Below are 21565 nucleotides of genomic sequence, written 5' to 3' on the forward strand. Positions count from 1 at the left end.
TCGCCCATGATACCCCCATTCCTGAGGACTCAGGTGTTATTCCTATGTACCCTGTAAATTCACGCCATAACCCACCCTTCAAATCGAAACACAGCCATGCAAACACAACTGCTTAACGGTAGAAACACGAATGGGACAGAGGTATCCAAGCAATCGACTTTTGTACAAAATCTCCCTCTGGTACCTACTGGTACTACCTACGGCAAAAGAAGGGGTGGCCTGTTCTATACGGAGAGTACACGGCGAATAGTTACTTACACACTAGTTATATAACACATGAAAATATATAATACAAACAATATTAACAATAAAACGTGTAGTATGAAATAGTTTTCCGGCCGACATAACGCCGTGGCGGCGGTGTCACGACGCTGGTATTCTGCGGATGCCTTTGTAAAATATTCCGTTACTGTTATCACGCGATCGCGTTGCCAATTCTGAAAGGATTTTCACAATTCCCTTTGCAATCGATTGGGTTTATTCCCGTGTTGGTCCCATATTTGGGACAATTGACGCTGTTTTTTTTTTATTTATTTTTTTTGCTTCATATTACAAAGCAATTCTACTGATGGTAGATAAAGCGTTCGGTAATTTAAATATTTACAGTGTATCTACGAACATCATGTCGTTCGTTGTTTTCACGATTAAGTCGCTTTTGGAGTTTATTTTATCTAAGAGGTTACATTTACAGATTGGGCCCTTAGAAGTTTCATCAGAATCGGTCTGTAGTTTTGTTTTACTATTTGATTAAAAACAATTGGTTTTATCACAATTGAAATCGTCGAGGAGTGGACAGCAGTGTCCCTGTTAAAATCATCGCCAAAGCTTATCTGCGGTTGCCAATATGCCTGTCAAGCGTAACAACCAATGGCGAGACCCTCCACTAGAAAGAGACTTTTTTATGTTTATTTATTTTTAGTATTTTATCCTTTAAAGCATGTCAGTCCCTTAATAAATTTAAGGTCATCATAGCATTGTATATTGAAGTTAGATTGCTATTCTCACATTCAATTCATTCTGCCTACCCCGTAAGGAACGTGCTGTGAAAATACATACAGTAGGATCATTGTCGTCATTACTCAGCTCGGGTTGTTCAATTACGTGTCGTGTGCTCAAGCATGCATGAATGCATATTGTGAACAGTGAAAACCGCATTCAATTTTCTCCCAGTGGATGGAGAGAGTGATTGTTTAAATTGTTCTCTTTCTAAAATGAACGTTACTTATCCAATAAGATCGCTTTTTTCGCGGGTAGTAGTGAAAGCAGTAACAGCAAAATTGTGTGCTCTTCAATTTTATTTGTTTTTAAATTATAAAAATAAAAGACTAATGAAAATTAAAGTGTAATAGTGTAGATTGGTTACCTTTGCATTGTTTCCTATCACTTTTCACTATCTTTAATCCTTAATAATAACATCATTTGTAAACTATGGATTTATACAACCAGTTGGCCAACAATATGGAGGAACTTTGCAGCTCATTTCAGTCCCGCATGACTCAATATGAGGATGGCTTAAAGCAATTGTCCCAATCCACTGAAGAGCATCCATTGAATAGTCTCCCTGCTTTAAGTAAGGATTATAAGGATTTTAAGCAACTGGTGTGGACCTCAATCAGAGCTATCAAGTCTCAAATGGAACTCCTTTGTCTTGGACTGGCTAGGATATGAAGCGGCATCACGCAGGAAAGTTCTTCTTTTCCATGGAATAGAAGAATCAAAAGATATTAAAATGGAAGTGCAAAAAATTATAACTGAGCGTCTGAAGTTACCAGAAATTTCATCTAATGATATTGCTACCTGCCATTTTCTTGGTTCTGATACTGAGAGAAGTCGACCGTTGTTGGTGCGGTTTTAGCAATATAAACACCGTGATCTGGTTTGGAAGACGAAAACATCTCTTAAAAATTCCGGTATAACCATATCAGAATTTCTTATTAAGTCTCGACATGATATGTTCGTTGCAGCTCGAAAACACTTCGGTGTTAAAAATTGCTGGACGACTGAAGGTAAGATTGTTGTTCTTCTACCAGACAAAAGCCGGCAAAAGATAGAAGTCATGTACTCCGTACACTGATGGCTAAATTTCCAACTGCTAGTTCCACTAACAGAAGCTGTTTAAAGCCTCTAAACAACATAATCGATTCTACTCCTGTAAAGGCTGCTAAAGCTGGTAGATCTAAGAGAATTTTCAAGTAATTTGTGGCTCCCACATAGTATTGAGTATAGTAGTTGTGGAAGTTGTTGTTGTTGAAGTCAATCTGTTTCACTACGATATCTCGTACAATTGCGTGTTGAATTTCTAAGTATTCCATAATGTATGTTTTAAAATAGTAATTTTTATTTTATTTTACTTTCTTAGTTGGTATATAATGAAATTATTGTTATTTTCCAACCTTCAATTATAAATTATGTACAATAACAAACTTTTGTCAAGTCCGTCAGTCAGTCAGTCATTCTAATGTCATGCCTAATGTCTTTTTTTTCCTATATGACCGATTTGGATTATAACTGCGATTGCTATACTCAATCTATGCTAAGATTAATGGTTCGATTGCGTTTTGTTTTGTCTTTCTTTTACTTACATTTGATAAATTAATTTTGTGTTTGTAAGTTTTTATTTTATATTAAATTTTAATCTACAGATTACTTTGATTGTTGTGTTGTATTAATCTTTATTAAGCTAACATTGTAATATTAAGTATGTTGCTTTATATACGTTTCATTAATATCAATAACAGTGAATCCAATATCTTTTTTGTATAAGTGCAAAGGTGCATTGAGTTATGCTATTTTGGTTACATTTTGTCTTATTTTATAATTTTTTAATTATAAGTACAGTATATTATTATATATTATTCATATTTATATATTTACTTATTTGATAATATGTCAACATCTTTCATTGATGATGACTTTTTTTCCTGCTCATCTAAGTCCTCTTCTGATATAAGTTATGCCAGTGCTTTTGCTCACGATGTTTCAATTTCTCTCTATGCTCAGCTGACCAACTTAATGTCTTCTAACTGTAAAAATAACCTGAATATAGTGCATATTAATGCCCAGAGTGTCCCTGCTCACTATGACGATCTTTTGTCTGCTTTTGACTCCAAGATCGTTGATGGTACTTATTTCTGAATCTTTTCTGAAGCCTCCCTTGCTATCTACTCAGTTTTCCTTGCCTGGCTTCAGACTTATTCGAAATGATAGGGTGGGGGCTGGTGGTGGTGGAGTGGCTATTTATCTACGGATGGATATCTCATATAAAATTATTGAACAGTCTCCTAGTATTTATTCACAATCAGCTGAATACCTCTTTATCGAAATTATAATCATTACTCTAAATTACTTCTCGGCGTATATTATAGTCACATCGACTATTTCTCCTCTTTTGAAAGCAACTTAGAAAACCTATCAACGCTTTATGACCATACCATCATTCTTGGTGACTTTAATACTTGTTTAATTAAGGATGATCATCGCTCCCATAAACTTCGCTCTATAATTTCATCTGTAAATCTACATTTACTTCCGTTATCAGCTACTCACTATGCCCCACACAGCTCCCCATCCCTACTTGACCTTATTATTGTCACTAATCCCGATAATGTGGACCTTTGGACAAACACCTTCCCCATTTTCCTACCATGATCTGATTTTCGTTTCCTATAAACTACGTATGCCCAAACGTCATTCTAAATTTCTCTTCCTGCGTAATTTCAAGGGTATTGATTTGAACCTACTTAGTTCCGATGCAAGGAAAATCGATTGGTCCCCTGTTTTAGACTGCCCTGATATTGATGGTAAAGTTGCAGCCTTAAATAGTATCCTTTCACCTCTACGATGTTCATGCTCCTCTACGACGTATTAGGGTTAAACATCTTCCAGCTCCTTGGTTAGATGAAACAATAAAAACTTTTATGGCTAAACGTGATAGAGCCAAGAGGAAGTATAGGAGGTCTCCGACGGAATGTAATTTAATTACTTATAAAAATTTACGCAATCGCTGTAGTAGAATGTGTAGGGATGCTAAACGTCGCTACATATATAACTCCTTGAATGGTCGCAGTCTTGATCAAATGTGGAAATTCTTAAAGTCACTCGGGATTGGTAAGGCTAATGATGAATCCTCTATTTCGTTTAATCTTAATGATATTAATAACCATTTCTGTAAATTACCCACACATCTTGACGATAATGTCAAACTTACTACTTTAGATCAATTATCAAAAATGCCCAGGCCTGAGTGCGAATCCTTCTCTTTCAGCTTGATTACAGAGTGTGATGTTAAGAGGCACCTCCTTACCATTTCTTCCAAAGCGACGGGTTGACGGAGTAGGCACACAAATGTTGCACCCTATTATGGATGAACTTGTATCAATTATTACACATATAATAAATTTTTCTCTTGATACATGTTCTTTTCAGAACTTTGGAAGAAAGCCTACATTATTCCTGTCCCTAAAACATCTAATCCATCTACTCTAACTGATTTTAGACCTATCTCGATTCTACCCGCTTTGTCAAAGTTATTAGAGCAAATAGTTCATAAACAATTGTCCGTTTATCTGTCTAGTAATAATCTGCTAAGTCCTTTGCAATCTGGTTTCCGCCCTGGTCACAGTACAGTCAGTGCTCTTGTCAAAGTCTCTGACGACATACGCCGGGCTATGGACAACCACTCCCTCACACTCCTTGTTCTCCTAGACTTTAGCAGTGCCTTTAACTCTGTAGATTATGATATTCTTTTAAATATCCTTTCATCCCTTAACATATCTCCACCTGTAATCAATTGGTTTAACTCTTATCTTCGGGGTCGACTGCAGTGTGTTCGCCATGGTGAGGATACCTCAGATTGGTGTGCGGTTACTGCAGGAGTCCCTCAAGGCGGCGTATTATCTCCTCTTCTTTTCTCTGCATTTATCAATGCTATAACTCATGTAAACCATCTCTACGCAGACGATTTGCAATTATATTTTCATTTTAATCCTTGCGACATATCTGAAGCAATTGATGATATGAATTTTCAGCTGCTTAAAATATCGGAATGGGCTAGATCCTTTGGGCTTCTAGTTAACCCGCGAAAATCCCAAGCTCTCATTATAGGTAGTCATCGTAATTATAAAATGCTTGATCATGATGCTTTGCCTCCTGTTTACTATGAAAATGAGTTAATTGCATATGCTAAGAAAGCAAAAAACCTAGGTGTTATAATTGATTGCAATTTATCCTGGAATGAACACATTAATGGGGTCAGCAAAAAGCTATGTTTTTCATTTCATTCTTTTAAACGATTGCAAAAATTCTTACCATTTAAGACAAGGCTTACTTTGGCACAAGCTCTACTGTTATCTCTTCTTGATTATGCCGACATATCCTACCTTGATGCAACTGAAGAGCTTTTAAACAAATTAGAGAGATTACAGAATTTGTGTATACGTTTCATATATGGTCTGCGTAAATATGATCATGTCTCCGCTTATAGAACAAAATTGAATTGGCTGCCAATTCGAAGGCGTCGAGACTTTCATATAATGTCGTTTTTATATTCCGTTCTATATAACCCTACTTTTCCCTCCTATCTTCGTGAACGTTTTGATTTTCTAGTTCCCCATGATGTGTCCGCCTGTTAGATGAAATCTCTTATCCTCAAACTCCCTTCACACTCATCTACGCGCTATAGTGGATCTTTTACCGTCCATGCTGCTAGATTGTGAATTCTCTTCCCATATCTATCCGTGAGAGTCAATCCCTAAATATTTTTAAGAGTAGACTTAAAGAGCATCTTCTATCTCTATGAACATATATTTATTTATCTATATGTGTAGGTATATTGTATGTATATGTGTATGTATATGTAGGTTTATGCATAGATGTAGGTATATATTTATGTATATGTATGTGTGTATTTGTACTATATAATATAATCTAATTAATTTAATTTTGGCTATTTAAAAATTGTACACTGCTGTATCCGCTGACATTGATGCTCCTTTCCACTTTGGGTTTGCTGGAAGAAAACTCTATCAGAGTTAAGCTCGCCTTTGTACTTTTGTTTACCTCTGTCATATTTTTATAACTAATGTGTACAATAAAGTATTAAATATAAAATATAAATATGTTTTTTATAAACGTCTGAATTATTTTGTTGACACGGTGTCCTGCCATTTTTTTTTCTTCTAAATGCAAATGGCTCATGTACTTATAGATACATGGCCTAGTTCACATATATAAGGGCAGTAAATTTATTATTTCAAACTTATATATATATATATATATATATATATATATATATATATATATATATATATATATCAAATCAGATTTCTCATTTGTAGTTTAACCTTAATTTGTATATTTTCTGTAATTCATCAAATTTATATAAGAAATTTAATTATGTAAAGTACGGTAGCCTGACCTGATCCTGACACAGGATCGTCCTAGCATGGAGGCCAGATACACTTATTGTAAATCAATATGTATTGTATATTTTATATATTGAATAATAATAATTATTATTAAGTTAGTCCCAAATTAATTGTTTTGTGTTGTGGTTGAAATCACTAATTTTCTTTTTATTTCGGAAGTATATCCTAACTTATATTACTGGATGAAGTGGATATTATCAACATCTTTTCATCTGTGTCAGTGAGATTTCTAAAAAAAAAAACAATTGTCACATAAATACCAAATTACTAATTAACTAACTAACCAAACTACTGAATGGATCAATCTAAAAGTATATCCTTTCAGATAAAAAACGAATTTTCGAAATCGGTTTATAAATGACTGATTTATGAAGTAACAAAGTTAAAATATATACATCTGATTTGAGAACTTTCGCCTTTTTTTTTAATTGTTTAAAAATTAATAATAAAACGTGAATTTATGTTACAATCCGTGTGATCATAAAGAAATTGAAAAGTGCATATAAGTAATGCAGATGAGAGCCAGACTTCGGTATGAAGTGGAACGCACAGTGGAAAAAAATCGCATTGTATATTTAAAGCGACATTGTCGTCGCGTCCCACCGCGGATTGCACGACACAACTCAATTATAATTTTCGACCGGCCGATTCCCAGCACGGTACAATTCAATTAGCGGACCGCCCTGTCTTTCAACTCGGCTTGTACAATGTACGCCTAGCTAATCATAGTATTTATTATCACTATTGTAAACGCACCCCTTTTTAACCGATTTTTTAGAGGGGGGAAAGGGATTGTTAGTAATGGAGACTGAGAATCCCATTGCTAGCAATATACCCAATCAGGTTGACCTCCTCGCGGTTCCCCCTGGAAACTATCATGGTTAATTCCTGATGAATTCTCATCATGATGGGCTAACTGGCCTGGTTTCATTCTCATCGATCACCCTTCACTGCTGCTCCGCCAGCGTATCCCGTTAGCGCAGGCGGGGCTACAATACCATTTTCACCCATAAAAAAAACCGATTTTTTAGCAAAAGGAGACTACAAAAATCGTCTGTTTAGTTATCGTTAGTTACCTCTGACTCACTACTGTTTTTGTCTTAAAGTTAATTGCTCTTTTTTTATATAACTTAGATTGACAAACAAGTTGACGCTTCACCGGATGGAAGTCTATTCAGAATTGACATAAGACGAGTGTTTATAGGCTACATGAAAACGGTATAAAACAAATATGGCAACCATAAATTTAACTTAAAAACTTATTGTATAATAATTCTAGAAATAAACATCACGTCACGTGAATATTAGTATAATTTACACAGTGTCGCCAAAATTTTGTCATATCTGTGTTTTAGCAGTTTCAATGTAATAGCAAAATAATTTAGAGGTAGCTACTAATGAATCTTAATTATGTGTTTATCTGATTCGATTGTTTATCTAACGATCGACAATCACTAGAGGGAGACTGTACCAAAGTCATCTGTTTGGGTACCTCTGTCCCGTTCGTGTTTCTACCGTGAAGCAGTTGTGTTTGCATGGCTGTGTTTCGGTTTGAAGAGTATGATATGGCGTGAATTTACAGGGTACAGAGGAATAACACCTGAGTCCTCAGTTATCATGGGCGAAACGGTATACTCTGTTATGTCCATGGTACTGCTCATGTCTATAGGCGACGGTTACCACTTTCCATCAGGTGGGCCGTCAGCTTGTTTGCCATTCTAAGTTGTATAAAAAAAGCAATGCTTAGATTTTAAATGACTGTGAAAAGAGGTGTACAATGTTGTCAGGATACATACATAAACGTTAATTTCTTTATTCCATAACTGAACTCGGGTTAAATACTGATAATATCGTTTTCTTACTCACTTTCATCTCTTTTATAATAGTAAAGATATACAAAAACAAATATTTAAATATTCAGTCGTGTACAATGCTTACTGAATGGTGACATTTGCACAAAATCATCACCCTACCTGTTTATCATACTCACGCACGTTCGCACACAAAGCCTTCAAAACATACTGAAAGACAAGCGAAAACCCATTTTGCAAAGTCTATAAAATCAAAGTTGTTTGCCGTAAGTACTTATATAGGCACAAGCAAAACTCGCGCTTTACGATGATGTACATAAATATTATGTTGTACAAGACAAGAAAGTAGTTTTTTTTTTTTTATGGGTGAAAATGGTATGGTAACCTCGCCGTGATCGCCACTCAAGTACCTTTCTTCCTCCATCGGTTGTCGATTCTTCGAGCTATGTGACCAGCCCATTGCCACTTCAGCTTGCTTATCCTTCGGTATATGTCGGTTACTTTGGTTCTTATGCGGATACCCTCGTTTCGGATTCTATCACGCAAAGAGACCCCGAGCATAGCCCTCTCCATAGCCCGCTAAGTAATTTGCATGCTTTTGCATACGGGCAATCGTGTAGGACCATGTTTCGGTTCCGTAAGTCATCACTGGCAACACGCACTGGATAAAAACCTCAATTATAACCATATGTCTTTATTAACTAGCTAGCGGCCTTTAAAAAGTGGCCATTAAGGCTGCATACGCGACGGAAGCTTAAAAATGGAGTAACTTCTCCCGTTTTCCCAACATTTCCCTTCACTGCTCTGCTCCTATTGATCGTAGCGTGATGAAAAGTATACTATAACCTGCCCAGGAGTATGAAGAATAATTGTACCTAGTTTTGTTAAAATCCGTCGAGTAGTTTTTGTTTCTATAACGAACATACAGACAGTCAGACAGACAAAAATTTTGCTGAATGCATTTTTGGCATCAGTATCGATCACTAATCACCCCCTGATAGTTATTTTGGAAATATATTTCATGTACAGAATTGACCTCTCTTCAGATTTATTATAAGTGTTTTGTTAATAAAGATTGTACAGAATATTTTTTCATACAGTTTTTTACGCGCTATATCTAGCTTCTGTTCTCTTCTAATTTACTGGGTACAGAGGAATAACACCTGAGTCCTCAGGAATGGCAACGCATGGGGGGTATCATGGGCGTAACAGTATACTCTGTTATGTCCATGGTACTGCTCATGTCTATAGGCGACGGTTACCACTTTCCATTAGGTGGGCCGTCAGCTTGTTTGCTATTCTAAGTTGTATAAAAAAAAAAGCTTCAAAGAATTTCTATATTTTATAGAATTGTTTTATCAGACGTTAACTGTTCACTACTGAACACAGCGTCCCCTATAAAGAGGGTTTCGCCAGTAATTGCTGCGTTTGGCAACTACAGTTGCCAACCCGTCTGGCAACCGCAGTTTGTCTTATGGTGGTATTTTAAAAAGAACGCTACTACCGATCCCTCGCCATAAGCTCCCTTATTCGCCTCTTACCACACCCACGGGAAAGGGAGGTGTGGCCTATTCTATGCCGAGAGTTAGGTACACGGCATTTTACAGAGACGTCCAGCCAAAACCTTACGAAGAATTTAGGCAGTATTTAGTCTAATACTACTAGGACTTCTATATGGTAATGATGATCATTAGAATATGTACCTTACTAAACAGTAATATCAACGATTTATGTACATATGCATTTTATCGCCTGATTCCCTACCAATTCCAACGTTTTATGGCCTACTCATGACATAAGGAAACGATGGGGTGGTCCGATTTGCAACCAAGGGCCGCGAGTGACCGCGCCTCGGTACTAATCTCTCGATCTGGCCTTAAACACAGCTATCTCGAGCCGCCAGTCCACTAACCGAGTATTTGCAGCGTTCAGACAACATCATAAATCGTTGCAGGAAAGCGGAGTGAAACTGTAACGGCGACATTGGTACCAGCGATGTGAGAAACTTATAATATTACCATTCGAACACTAATCGTTGCCCGCGACTTCGAACGCTTGATCGGGGGGTCATTGTTTGTCATAAATCCTACCATAAAAGCCCAAAGGAACGGTACTTTAGTATTTTTAATATTTTTAAACGGTATGTATCATGTAATCCGAAAATTACTCTTGGCCACAACAGAATATCAGTGTTTTGCTATATATGTGTATGTTTGTATTGTAATTTGTGTGCTGTAAGTAATGCAAATAAATTATCTATCTATCTAATTTCAATGTCCAATTCGTGTTTCGTTCGGAACCGAAATTTCGGAAAACATTTCATGGTAGACCCTCTGGATAATGTCTATAAGTTGAAATGAGTCCCGACCGTTTTCTGTCACGGTGATCACTTTGACTCCTCTATTATTAATCAGGATCAGATTGATTCTAAACAGTGGCCTACGTCCTCCATCCCAAACAATACGTGTATGTCAAATGTCGGAGACGATCAGTTGAGCCGTTTAAGCGCAGAGAAGTAACAAGTAAACAAGTCGACTTTCACATTTATAATACAAATTATAAATGTGTATATTAATATAATAAATACATATTAATAAGATTCAAGTCATGTTAAATTTACATATAAACATAGCGCTGTCTAAGAAGTAAACAAGTGTGTTTTGTTTTTGCAAACAAAAACGGCTGTTTTAAAACACAACGGAAACGGCAAAATGTTTCGTAGATATTTTACTAAAGAAAATGTTGAAGTTAAAGGGCGGAATTATTCCGTCCTATAATTAAATTTTACTTTGCATCATGCAATTTTTTGCTTCGCAAAGGAAGACGGCAGCTTAAATTAATGAGACCAAGGCAGCTGTGATCCGTATCGATTGCAAACCAATTCAAAAATGGAAAGAATAATCAAAATTAGAACTAGTAACACAGTCGCGTAATATAGATAGATAGATACTCTTTATTGTTTCCTCCAAAAGGTTACAATAGTAAACTTATTATAAATATAAACAATTACAAGAAATAATCACAATGAGAAAACAATGGGCGACCTTATTGCTAAGAGTGATCTCTTCCAGGCAACCTTTGGATGGAGAGGAGTAATTATAAACAATTTGGTGGGAGGCACGATGAAAAATTTTGTTAGTTCTAAATATAGGAGATGTGATACATAATGTGATGTGATATCATGTGATAATAGATAGATAGATAATTTATTTGCTTTACTTACAGCACACAAACAACAATAGACATAAATGCACAATGAAAAAAAGTGAAAAAAATGTAGCCACCAACGGTACCAGTATTTTATTATTTTCTTAAAAAAATCATCGTCAGCGTTATCATGTCAACTTTGTACTGCCTATTGCTGAACATAACCCTCCCCCTAGGGGGGTTTTGCCACTAGCACTCGCACTTGGCAAGCGGATTGGCAACCGCAGTTGTGTCTTTGAAGATGTTTTAAGAGAGACGCTGCTGCCCATACCTTGTCCTCCCTTAGTAGCCTCTTACGACACCCACGGGAAAGGAAGGGGTGGCCTATTCTATGCTGGGACCACATGGAAGTGTGTGTTCTACTTCGGTCAACAATCTGTCCCGTTCGCGGAAACGATATTGCGGTTAAAACTAGTCTCTCATAAATAAATAAAAAAGCAACGTGTAAGAAAAACAAAAAGGTCATACAATTTTTTTTATTATTCTCGGAAGACTTGATGTAACTCGTTCCATATTCACACCCACTCATTAATATTTCAAGGAAGTTCCCTTACAAAAACTAATTTCGATCTTGGACATAAAAGTTCTTATCATTTCATTTTCCATCAAAATAAATGAAATCAAATTATTCGACTTGAGCTTGTGCAAAGCATTTAAGAGTAAATTATTCTTGTTCTGAGAAAAACGACTTATTTTTAAATTATTATTATATTACGGATTTCATCAGAGGGAGATTTTATAAAAAAAAGAACTCGTCTGCTTGTCCAGATTCGCCCTACTCGTGCTTTTGCCGTTAATCTGTTGTCATGGCTGTGTTTCGGTTTGAAAGGTAGGATATGGCAGTGAGTTTACAAGGTACAGAACGTAACATCGTAATCCGGAAATAAAGAATTGTTAGTAATGGGGTCTAATGAAGCCGTACTAGCAATACACCCTATCAAGGTTAATTCTTGATGAATTCATCATGATGGGCTAACTGGCCTGTTTTCATTCTCATCTATCACCCTTCACTAGTGCTCCGCCAGCGTATCCCATTAGCGCAAGCGGGGTTACCATACAATTTTCACCCATAAAAAAAAAACGTTATTAATGTACCTAAATTAGGTACCTGAAACTTACTTATTTATTTAACTTCATTGCACCAAAAACGTAAAATTAAACAATGACATTACAATGTAACTGAAATACAGCAGCATGAAGTACAGGTTAAAATATACATATAATGGTACAAAAGGTGGTCGTATCGGTAGAGCAATCTCCTACAGACAACCTTTGGTTAAAGGAGAACATATATCTGAAATACGTACCTATCGTGATACAATTTCAGTGACTGGATAATATTGTAACAGATCCTCAGACTATTTCTAATGTGAAAAAAGTGTTGTCCTCCTCTCTCGTACTCGCTGTGCCCAACAGGGACCATAATTGAAATGTTATCTACTAATTATATTATGGAATGCAATAAGAAATAAATAAATAAAAGTGGATAGGTACATAATGTGTTGGACCTTTTGGAATTGCCCATTTGACAAAACAAGGATGGATATTGTTATATTATAATAAAGTGGATGTGCTGTCCTCTTGCATTGACGTCAATCCAATAGGAAATAAACTATGCTTCCCACTAGGTTTTAATCTAGCTACCTTTTATTGTTACTGAACATATCCTATGTACCTGCTCGCTAAATGTTTTTATTTGTATTAAAATAAATGTTATATCACATTCCTTTATTTTATGTTTAAAAAAAGTAATTAGTTTATTTAAGCAATTTATTAATATGATTTATAATCATTATTTATTTATTTGTACTTTATTGTACGCAAAGATTACGTTAATACAAATTCTTTTAATCAGAGATGTACAAGGCGAAATTAACTGTGTAAGCGTTCTCTTCTAGCAAGTTTTTTTTTTATACAACTTAGAATGGCAAGCAAGCTGACGGCCCACCTGATGGTAAGTGGTAACCGTCACCTATAGACATGAGCAGTGCCATGGACATAACAGAGTACACTGTTTCGCCCATGATACCTCCCATGATATAGTATCAATGATTTTAAAATATCAACTCAGTATCGCTTCTCCGGACAGTGTTCGCTACAAACGACTCATTGTATTCTATTCCGAGTTATATTTAGCCCTCAATCGCCCCGTATATGTGTACACGTTGTTCGTAATATGTAATGGAGTATAAGGACAAGGCTGCAACTTATGGCTAGTGATCGTATAAACGTTCTCAGTAATTCCGGATGAATATTGCAATTTTTATAAAACCGTTTAGTATACCGGTTTTTTTTTTATTTGCAAATACCGGTATCTATATATAAAGTTGCAAATTATGGCCAGTGATTGACTAAAGGTTGATAAATCCCATGAAAATAAAAATAAGAATATTTTTTAATCGAGTAAACTTAATTACAAGTATTTTTGAATAGTAAATTTTTATGATTCTATCTCCAATTCATAATTATATATACCGACATTTTCTAATAAATTTCTAAATATATAAGAACCAGAGGGAGACTTTGTACAAAAGTCGATTGCTTGGGTACCTCTGTACCATTCGTGTTTCAACCGTAAATCAGTTGTGTTTGCATAGCTGTGTTTCGGTTTGAAGGATGGGATATGGTGTTAATTTACTGGGTACGGAGGAATAACACCTGATGTCCTCAGGAATGGCAACGCATGGGGGGGTATCATGGGCGAAACAGTATACTCTGTTATGTCCATGGTACTGCTCATGTCTATAGGCGACGGTTACCACTTTCCAGCAGGTGGGCCGTCAGCTCGTTTGTCATTCTAAGTTGTATAAAAAAAAATTTTGCTACTTATTTAGTTATAATAATCGAACCGGTTGTCAAAATCGGATGCATATTATGCAATTTACCAACTTAGAATCTTAAAACCGGTATTTTAATTGCCTATCTTACCGTATCTTAGTTTTCTGTTACCGAAGTGGGCATTTATCATGATATGTTGTAATTTTTTTCACAAACAAACACTCGACTGGTTTATATGAAGCACACAGTGTTTCTATGTTTCATGTCTAACAATTGGCAAATATTTGCATTGAATGTTGCTCTGTCGATATCGGTTTACACTTTACGCGCAATAATTGATTACAGCAATTTACATGAGACGGAAACACACTGTAATAGAGTATTTGTTCACCACTTTTAGGATACCTGTTTTTTTAATGGATGATAATGGTATTGTAACCCCGCCTGCGCTATTGGTATACACTGGCGGAGCACCAGTGATAGATGACAGATGAAAATGAAAGCAGGACAGTTAGGCATGGGGTTCTTAAAACTTAAATGGGGTCCCCCCTTTTTAAGAACCCCTTTAGGGTCGGCAACGCGCGCGTAATGCCTCTGGTGTTACAGGCGTTCATAGGCTACGGTAACCGCTTATCATCAGGTGGGCCGTATACTTGTTTGCCACCTCAGTGGTGTAAAAAAAAAAGTTAGCCCATCATGACGAATTCAACTAGAATTAAACACGATAGTTTCCAAGGGGAACTACATAGAAATCGACCTGATAAAGTATATTGCCAGTAATGGGACTATTTGACTCCATAACTAACAAGCCTTTTCCCCCCATAGAATAACCTGTTTAGCGTGTAGCTTAACCGGTATCCTAAAAGTGGTTGAAATCCCTTTACGAAATCCGTTCCAATCAGTCGAGCCTATTCAGGATACCTTTTTTAACATCACTTTCCGTCACGAGTGTTATATTTAACTATGTATGTATGTATGTATGTCAATCGATTTTCAACTACTCTGTGGAATTTCCTAACGTGTATACTTCGCGAGATCTTTGCCAAATTCGAATCAATTTTAGTGACTCCTTTTACGATCAATAGACTTTACCCCCACGTTGACTCTATCTTATTCTGTTACGAATAAATCTATACTTATTCTGTTACGAATAAAGAAGCTTTTTCTGTATAAAATCTTAAATAATAACTTTATTGTTATAAAGTGATACAGCGTTATATTAATTCCAAATTCTTGTACTATTAATAAATTTGAAAAATTCAGAGTAATATAAATAAACATACATGAGTTTGTAATTAATATACATGAAATAATACTTAATACCAGCTGTCCTCGTTCAAGGATTAGAAATGTCAATCAGACTCAAATACCTATTCTGAGTACACCTATCGATCATGAGCCCATTTTCTATCTCGATCGGGTAGATACAATAAAATATATAGGAATTTCTTAAACTAATTAAACTAACTAACTAAACTAACTAACTAAACCAACTAACTAAACTAACTAACAAAATAACTAACTAAACTTAGACCAAAATTTCTTATCAAAAAAGATTATAATTAATAATGTAACTGGCAACAGCATCCTGTTCTCGCCTTAAAATTTACAATGAATGATAAGTGAATAATAAAATGTGACCACTATCGGCCGATAACCCAGCTATTAATATATCATCTAATAATACTTGTTTATATTTAAACAGAATTATGCCTTGTTCCATAATTGATACTGATAATGGCTGATTATTTATTACCATGCAAATTAATTAGCATTTCAATTTAACAGTAAATTAAACCTTCTTTTTAGTAATAATAGCGTATGTACCAGCTAATGCTGAGGAAAAAGAATGAAAAACAAATAATAATAATAAAATCATTGAGCTACAAAATATAACAATATTAATGACAAGATTATACATTAAAATAATAATTCTATGATAGCAGCCGAAATGGTTCCCACTCAACTTAAGCTGCAACGTGGTGCTGCAGCGCTGATTTTCAGTGGGACCGGCTTTCGGTAGGTAGCATTCGAAAAACAGGATTAAATCTATAATACACTATTAACTGGACCTTATAGATGATATCGATATTATATATGAATATAATAATATATTATTTATTGTATAACATATAGTATGTATAATACAACAAGGTATAATATAGATAAATAGAATAATTCCAGTTCTTTTTTTTATATTAACGATTGTCCATTACAAACCTTTCAAACATTCGGTATTCATAAGCCCATAACAGTATAAAATATCAATTGAACACTAATTTGTAACTTGTTGGTGATACGTTAACTAAATTTCCTTCTTTATAAAATATAAATTCTAATAAAAAAAAAGATTTTTAAAACTATCAAGTGACGAAGAAACACTTGAAAAGAGCTGAACTATTTGTCATTCATAGAAATAGGTATAATCCGCATCTCTGCCTGCCTGAATTAGAATAAAAGTTACCTATTTGTTAGCCATCACTGTGCCAATTTCAACGAATTCCATTTATTCGATGTGCCATTGAATCGTTATTGACTACAAAATATCAAAATTATCACATTTATAATATTATAAGTAAGAATAAGGCATAAAGCATCTCGGAAAGAAAGGAAAATGTTTAACTCGACCTTTTACATTAAAAGAAACACAAATTGTAAAAGCTTTTCTACGCAAGCCCACTCAGTTGAAGCCTCCCATCATACATTCTTTTGTGTTTTACATGCGTTGCAGTCATCTGAATGACATGTGCTAGAACCGCAGGAAACGAAGAAATATTCATGAACTTCTCACGACAATGACTCACGTCACAACCCAGTCTGAAATAGAGTCGCATAAAATATGGAAGATTTTTTTAAGGACACCATTACGTAGTCTAAACCGCAGTGTCACAAGTTAGCAGTATCAGCCTATTTACATTCAGTGCTCATAACTGGTTTACGCATGAAATTTGCACACAATGCCCGACCGCCCTCACTCACTGCACCTTAGCTAATAGGTAACGTGTACGAAATTAACGAGCTATAATAAAGCCCGAATGTCGGAGCCAATTAGTTTAATAGCTCTGTTTTCTATGCAGGAATATTTCTGAGAGATGATTTTTTTAGATATTTTATAAATAATATCAATGTCAGCATCATTTATTATTCATATAAAAACTTTATATTCATAAGCTGTATACGCTGTGAGCATAAAATTACCTAGTACCAAATTAAAATTAAGTCAACCTCTTATGTACAAAACATAAGCCAAGATTACAAATCTTTGTCTAAATTCCATTCTATCCTAACGAAATATAAGCCTAATAGAATATAGAATCTTGTTTAGTATATTGCCAAATTGACAGTCGTCAATGTCGACACCATTGTTAATTTTGCTACTATTACGTTACAACCAAATTATGAATACATATTAATGATTTATTCAGTCGGCCCACCCTCTCAGGAGGGACCAATCATCCAATTGAAGGATCGCTCGGACATAAACACTTGACGTCTATTCATAAATGTAGCGGCGACAAAACACGCACTCAAAGGCCGAATGAACAATATGACCTCTAAAGTCATTTAACTAATGTGAACCACTTGTGAAAAAGTACTCTTATTAATGCATTGCAGATACTAAACATTTCTTGGCATAGTTGTTTAAATATCCTAATATAACAAAATTTTTGTTGCAGGTAGAGCAACGCGATGTACCAGGCATCGACTGTGCGCATCTCGCTATGGATACAGAGGAAGGCGTCGAGGTGGTTTGGAATGAGGTACAGTTCTCCGAAAGGAAGAATTTCAAGGCACAAGAGGACAAAATACAAATGGTGTTCGACAACCTCACCAGACTAGAACACCCCAACATCGTGAAGTTCCACCGTTACTGGACAGACACACACAATGACAAGCCACGGGTAAGTTTCCTCAAAATTTCTCTTGAACGTTTCGCTAGAAGCAGCTAATAAATGATAATTTTACTGTTTAGGTGATTTTCATAACCGAGTACATGTCATGCGGATCGCTTAAGCAATTCTTAAAGCGCACCAAACGCAACGTGAAACGACTACCACTGCAGGCGTGGAAGCGGTGGTGTACACAGATACTTTCGGCCCTCAGGTGACTAAAATAGCCTTACACACCAACATAACACCATGTGTCCCTCTGACGTTTTCTAATAAAATTTCTTCAACAGATATCTTTTATTTTCCCAAGTATTTTATTCATTGTTATCTACAACATGCCGACCTATTCTAATAAGTAAAATGATCCCATATCCAGTTATCTTCACGGCTGCGTTCCTCCAATCGTCCACGGCAACTTGACCTGCGACACTATCTTCATTCAACATAACGGGCTCGTGAAAATTGGGTCTGTAGCACCAGATGCCATCAATCACCACGTGAAAACCTGCAGAGAAAATATGAGGAACATGCACCTTATTGCCCCGGAATATGGATGTAAGTTAAACAAATAACTCTTTTAGTAGAGAATAGAAAAAAAAACAGTTTCTTCGGCTTGGATCCTAGCACAACTTCTCGTTTATTCCGTACCAATATTATTTTATTGTACATCACATATTTTAAATATATACAAGAAGGATATTAGTTCGATATCGTAAGAATCACCATGTATGGAAAAAGCAAGAGATGTGTACCAGGATCTTAGGTGGAGAAACTTTACTTTATGTATTTATTCCAATTTTGTTTCCCCCGAATCAGCATCACAAATGGTGACGCCAGCGATGGATATCTACTCTTTCGGAATGTGCGCTCTGGAGACAGCTGCTCTTGAGATTCAGGGCAATGGCGACTCTGGCAGCCACGTCACAGAGGAGCACATCGTTCGTACTGTTGAGTCTCTGGAGGAACCCAGGCAGAAGGACTTTATTTACAGGTACTGTAACTTTCCACAGGTCGCACTTTGCGGTAAGTACTTTGTCTCGTATAGGTCTCGGCTGTCCCCTGTCGATACGTCGTACTAATCGCTTACGCTTGTGTTTCCAGGTGTATAAATAAAGATCCGTCGAAAAGGCCGACGGCTCGAGAGCTGCTCTTCCACCCGTTGCTATTTGAAGTACACTCCTTGAAGCTACTAGCAGCCCACACTCTTGTCAACACGACAGGTAAGTTCTTTTTTAATAAAATCCAGTTTTTATCTGTAGTGATACGTAAATATTTTTTCTAATCCTTTATAATTTTTTTTAACATATGATATTTTAATTAAAGTTTCTCTTATAACTATTCAGATTGTAAGTCACATACTTACCAACGTCGTACCTTTACATTACAAATAAAATAGTCTGGCATTACATATATTCTCAGCAAACATTTCGGAAACGATAACGGACGAGGTGGCAGGCGGATCGAGTGGGGAGGCACTCGCGTGGTGCGTCAAGGACGGTGAACGGACCGAGATCTCAGCTAAAGACCTTCCACCGCACGGTGAGAAGCTAGAGAAGTTTGTCGAAGATGTCAAGTGAGTCATATTTTTTTACATAGTTTACTAATCTCTTACTTTGGTTCGTAAGCAGTTACACTTATTTTGAGAGGCGACTTCTTTTAGAAGTACAACAATAGTTACACGTATGTATGAAGGTCAGGGTTCCTAACTGATGAATTTAGACAACTTCCACATAGTTACAATACTCCACTGACATGTAAAACGCTGCAACAACCTGAGTAACAGGTTAGATACGAAATTAGCGAGTAACGTTCTCAGGCAGCGCGTTACTCGCGAGGCAACGTGAACGGGCGGTCGGTTGCAGGTACGGCATCTACCCGCTGACGGCGTACGGCGGGCGCGGCGGCGCGGGCCGCGCGGCGTCGCCGGCGGAGCGCGCGCTGGCGGAGGCGGCGCCCGCCGCGTCGCCCGAGCCGCGCGACACCGAGACGCGCCGCGTCGTCAACATGATGTGCAGCCTCAAGCCGCACCCGCACCCGCACACCCCGCCCGCGCCGCACGACCCGCCGCACGACCTGCTCGTGAGTACCACGCGCCGCGCGCTACACACTACACACTACACACTACACGCCGCACGCTACACTACGCACACTACGCGCCCACACTACACACTACGCGCCGCATACTACGCGCCGCACACTACACACCACACACTACACTACGCACACTACGCGCCCACACTACGCGCCCACACTACACACTACGCTCCGCACACTACATTACGCACCGTACACTACGCGCCGCATACTACACGCCGCACACTACGCGCCCACACTACGCAGTACGCGCCGCACACTACATTACGCACCGTACACTACACGCCGCACACTACGCGCCGCACACTACGCGCCGCACACTACGCGCCGCACACTACGCGTCGCACATTACACGCCGCACACTACATGCTGCAAATCACACGTCGCACACTACACTACGCACCATACACTACACGCCGCACATACATCGCTCGAACTGTACAATATTAAATACTAGTACACGATGTATAACATCCAATTAATACCTCTTTCACTTATTTTATATAAGAAGTTTAAAAAAATTACCATATTCGTAGAGTTCTATCCATTGCAATGCATTTTGAATTATACCGCAAAAAATTAAAAATAGTGTTGTCGACATAAGAATGAGTTTAAGTACGAGTATGAGTATAGTACAAGTGCGACGTGTCCGCAGATGACGATCCTGCTGCGCATGGACGACAAGATGAACCGCCAGCTGACGTGCGCCGTGTCGCGCCGCGACTCCGCCGCCGCGCTCGCCGCCGACCTGGTGCAGCTCGGCTTCATACACGAGGTACCGCCGCACTACACTACCGTAATCATCACTTCACTACATAGTGTAAAACAAAGTCGCTGTCGCTGTCTGTCCGTCCCTATGTATGCTTAAATCTTGATTTATTTATAAATTACTCACCACACTTACAGTCTTCCAAAACGTGTAGTGAGCCATAGGTTTATTTTACAAACTTACAAATTTTGAACAACATTTTAAAAATATATCTATTTTGTCATTAAATATATCAATATCTGGCTGCTGGGCAATCAGAGAATTGAGCAGAGAAATAGCCTGATAAGTGGGAGCAAACTGAGCAGTACAGGTGCGAACCGGCGGTGCCGATAATAATCGGCAGTCTTTAAAATTACGCAACGGATTTTGAAGTGGTTTTTTATATAAATAGAGTGATTCAAGAGGAAGGTTTGTATGTATAATACATGCATAATATTGTAGATAAACACTGATAAATTTAGAGATTTCTAATGTGATGTCGTACATAAACCCTTTTTTTGTGCTTGCATTGCAAACTTTGGCTGAATACTATGAGATGGGTCAATATAATGCCGGAGGGCCGACGGCGCTATTTAGTATCACTATTGCACC

The 21565-nt window shown here is 37.1% G+C and overlaps 1 protein-coding gene across 1 annotated transcript in view; it reads left to right on the top strand.

Annotated features, from left to right (window-relative positions):
• The window catches only part of LOC113517327 (nuclear receptor-binding protein homolog), a 113851-nt gene that overhangs the window by 80630 nt on the left and 11656 nt on the right, over positions 1-21565 (top strand). Inside the window, exons 2-9 of the mRNA XM_031912549.2 lie at positions 17899-18123; positions 18195-18325; positions 18488-18666; positions 18928-19102; positions 19213-19331; positions 19531-19684; positions 19974-20190; positions 20861-20980. Coding sequence (XP_031768409.2) covers positions 17899-18123; positions 18195-18325; positions 18488-18666; positions 18928-19102; positions 19213-19331; positions 19531-19684; positions 19974-20190; positions 20861-20980 — 1320 coding nt within the window. The remainder of the gene's footprint in view (positions 1-17898; positions 18124-18194; positions 18326-18487; positions 18667-18927; positions 19103-19212; positions 19332-19530; positions 19685-19973; positions 20191-20860; positions 20981-21565) is intronic.

The sequence above is a fragment of the Galleria mellonella genome, unplaced genomic scaffold (genome assembly GCF_026898425.1).
Source record: "Galleria mellonella isolate WM207_F2 unplaced genomic scaffold, CSIRO_AGI_GalMel_v1 utg246, whole genome shotgun sequence".
Taxonomy (NCBI): domain Eukaryota; kingdom Metazoa; phylum Arthropoda; class Insecta; order Lepidoptera; family Pyralidae; genus Galleria; species Galleria mellonella.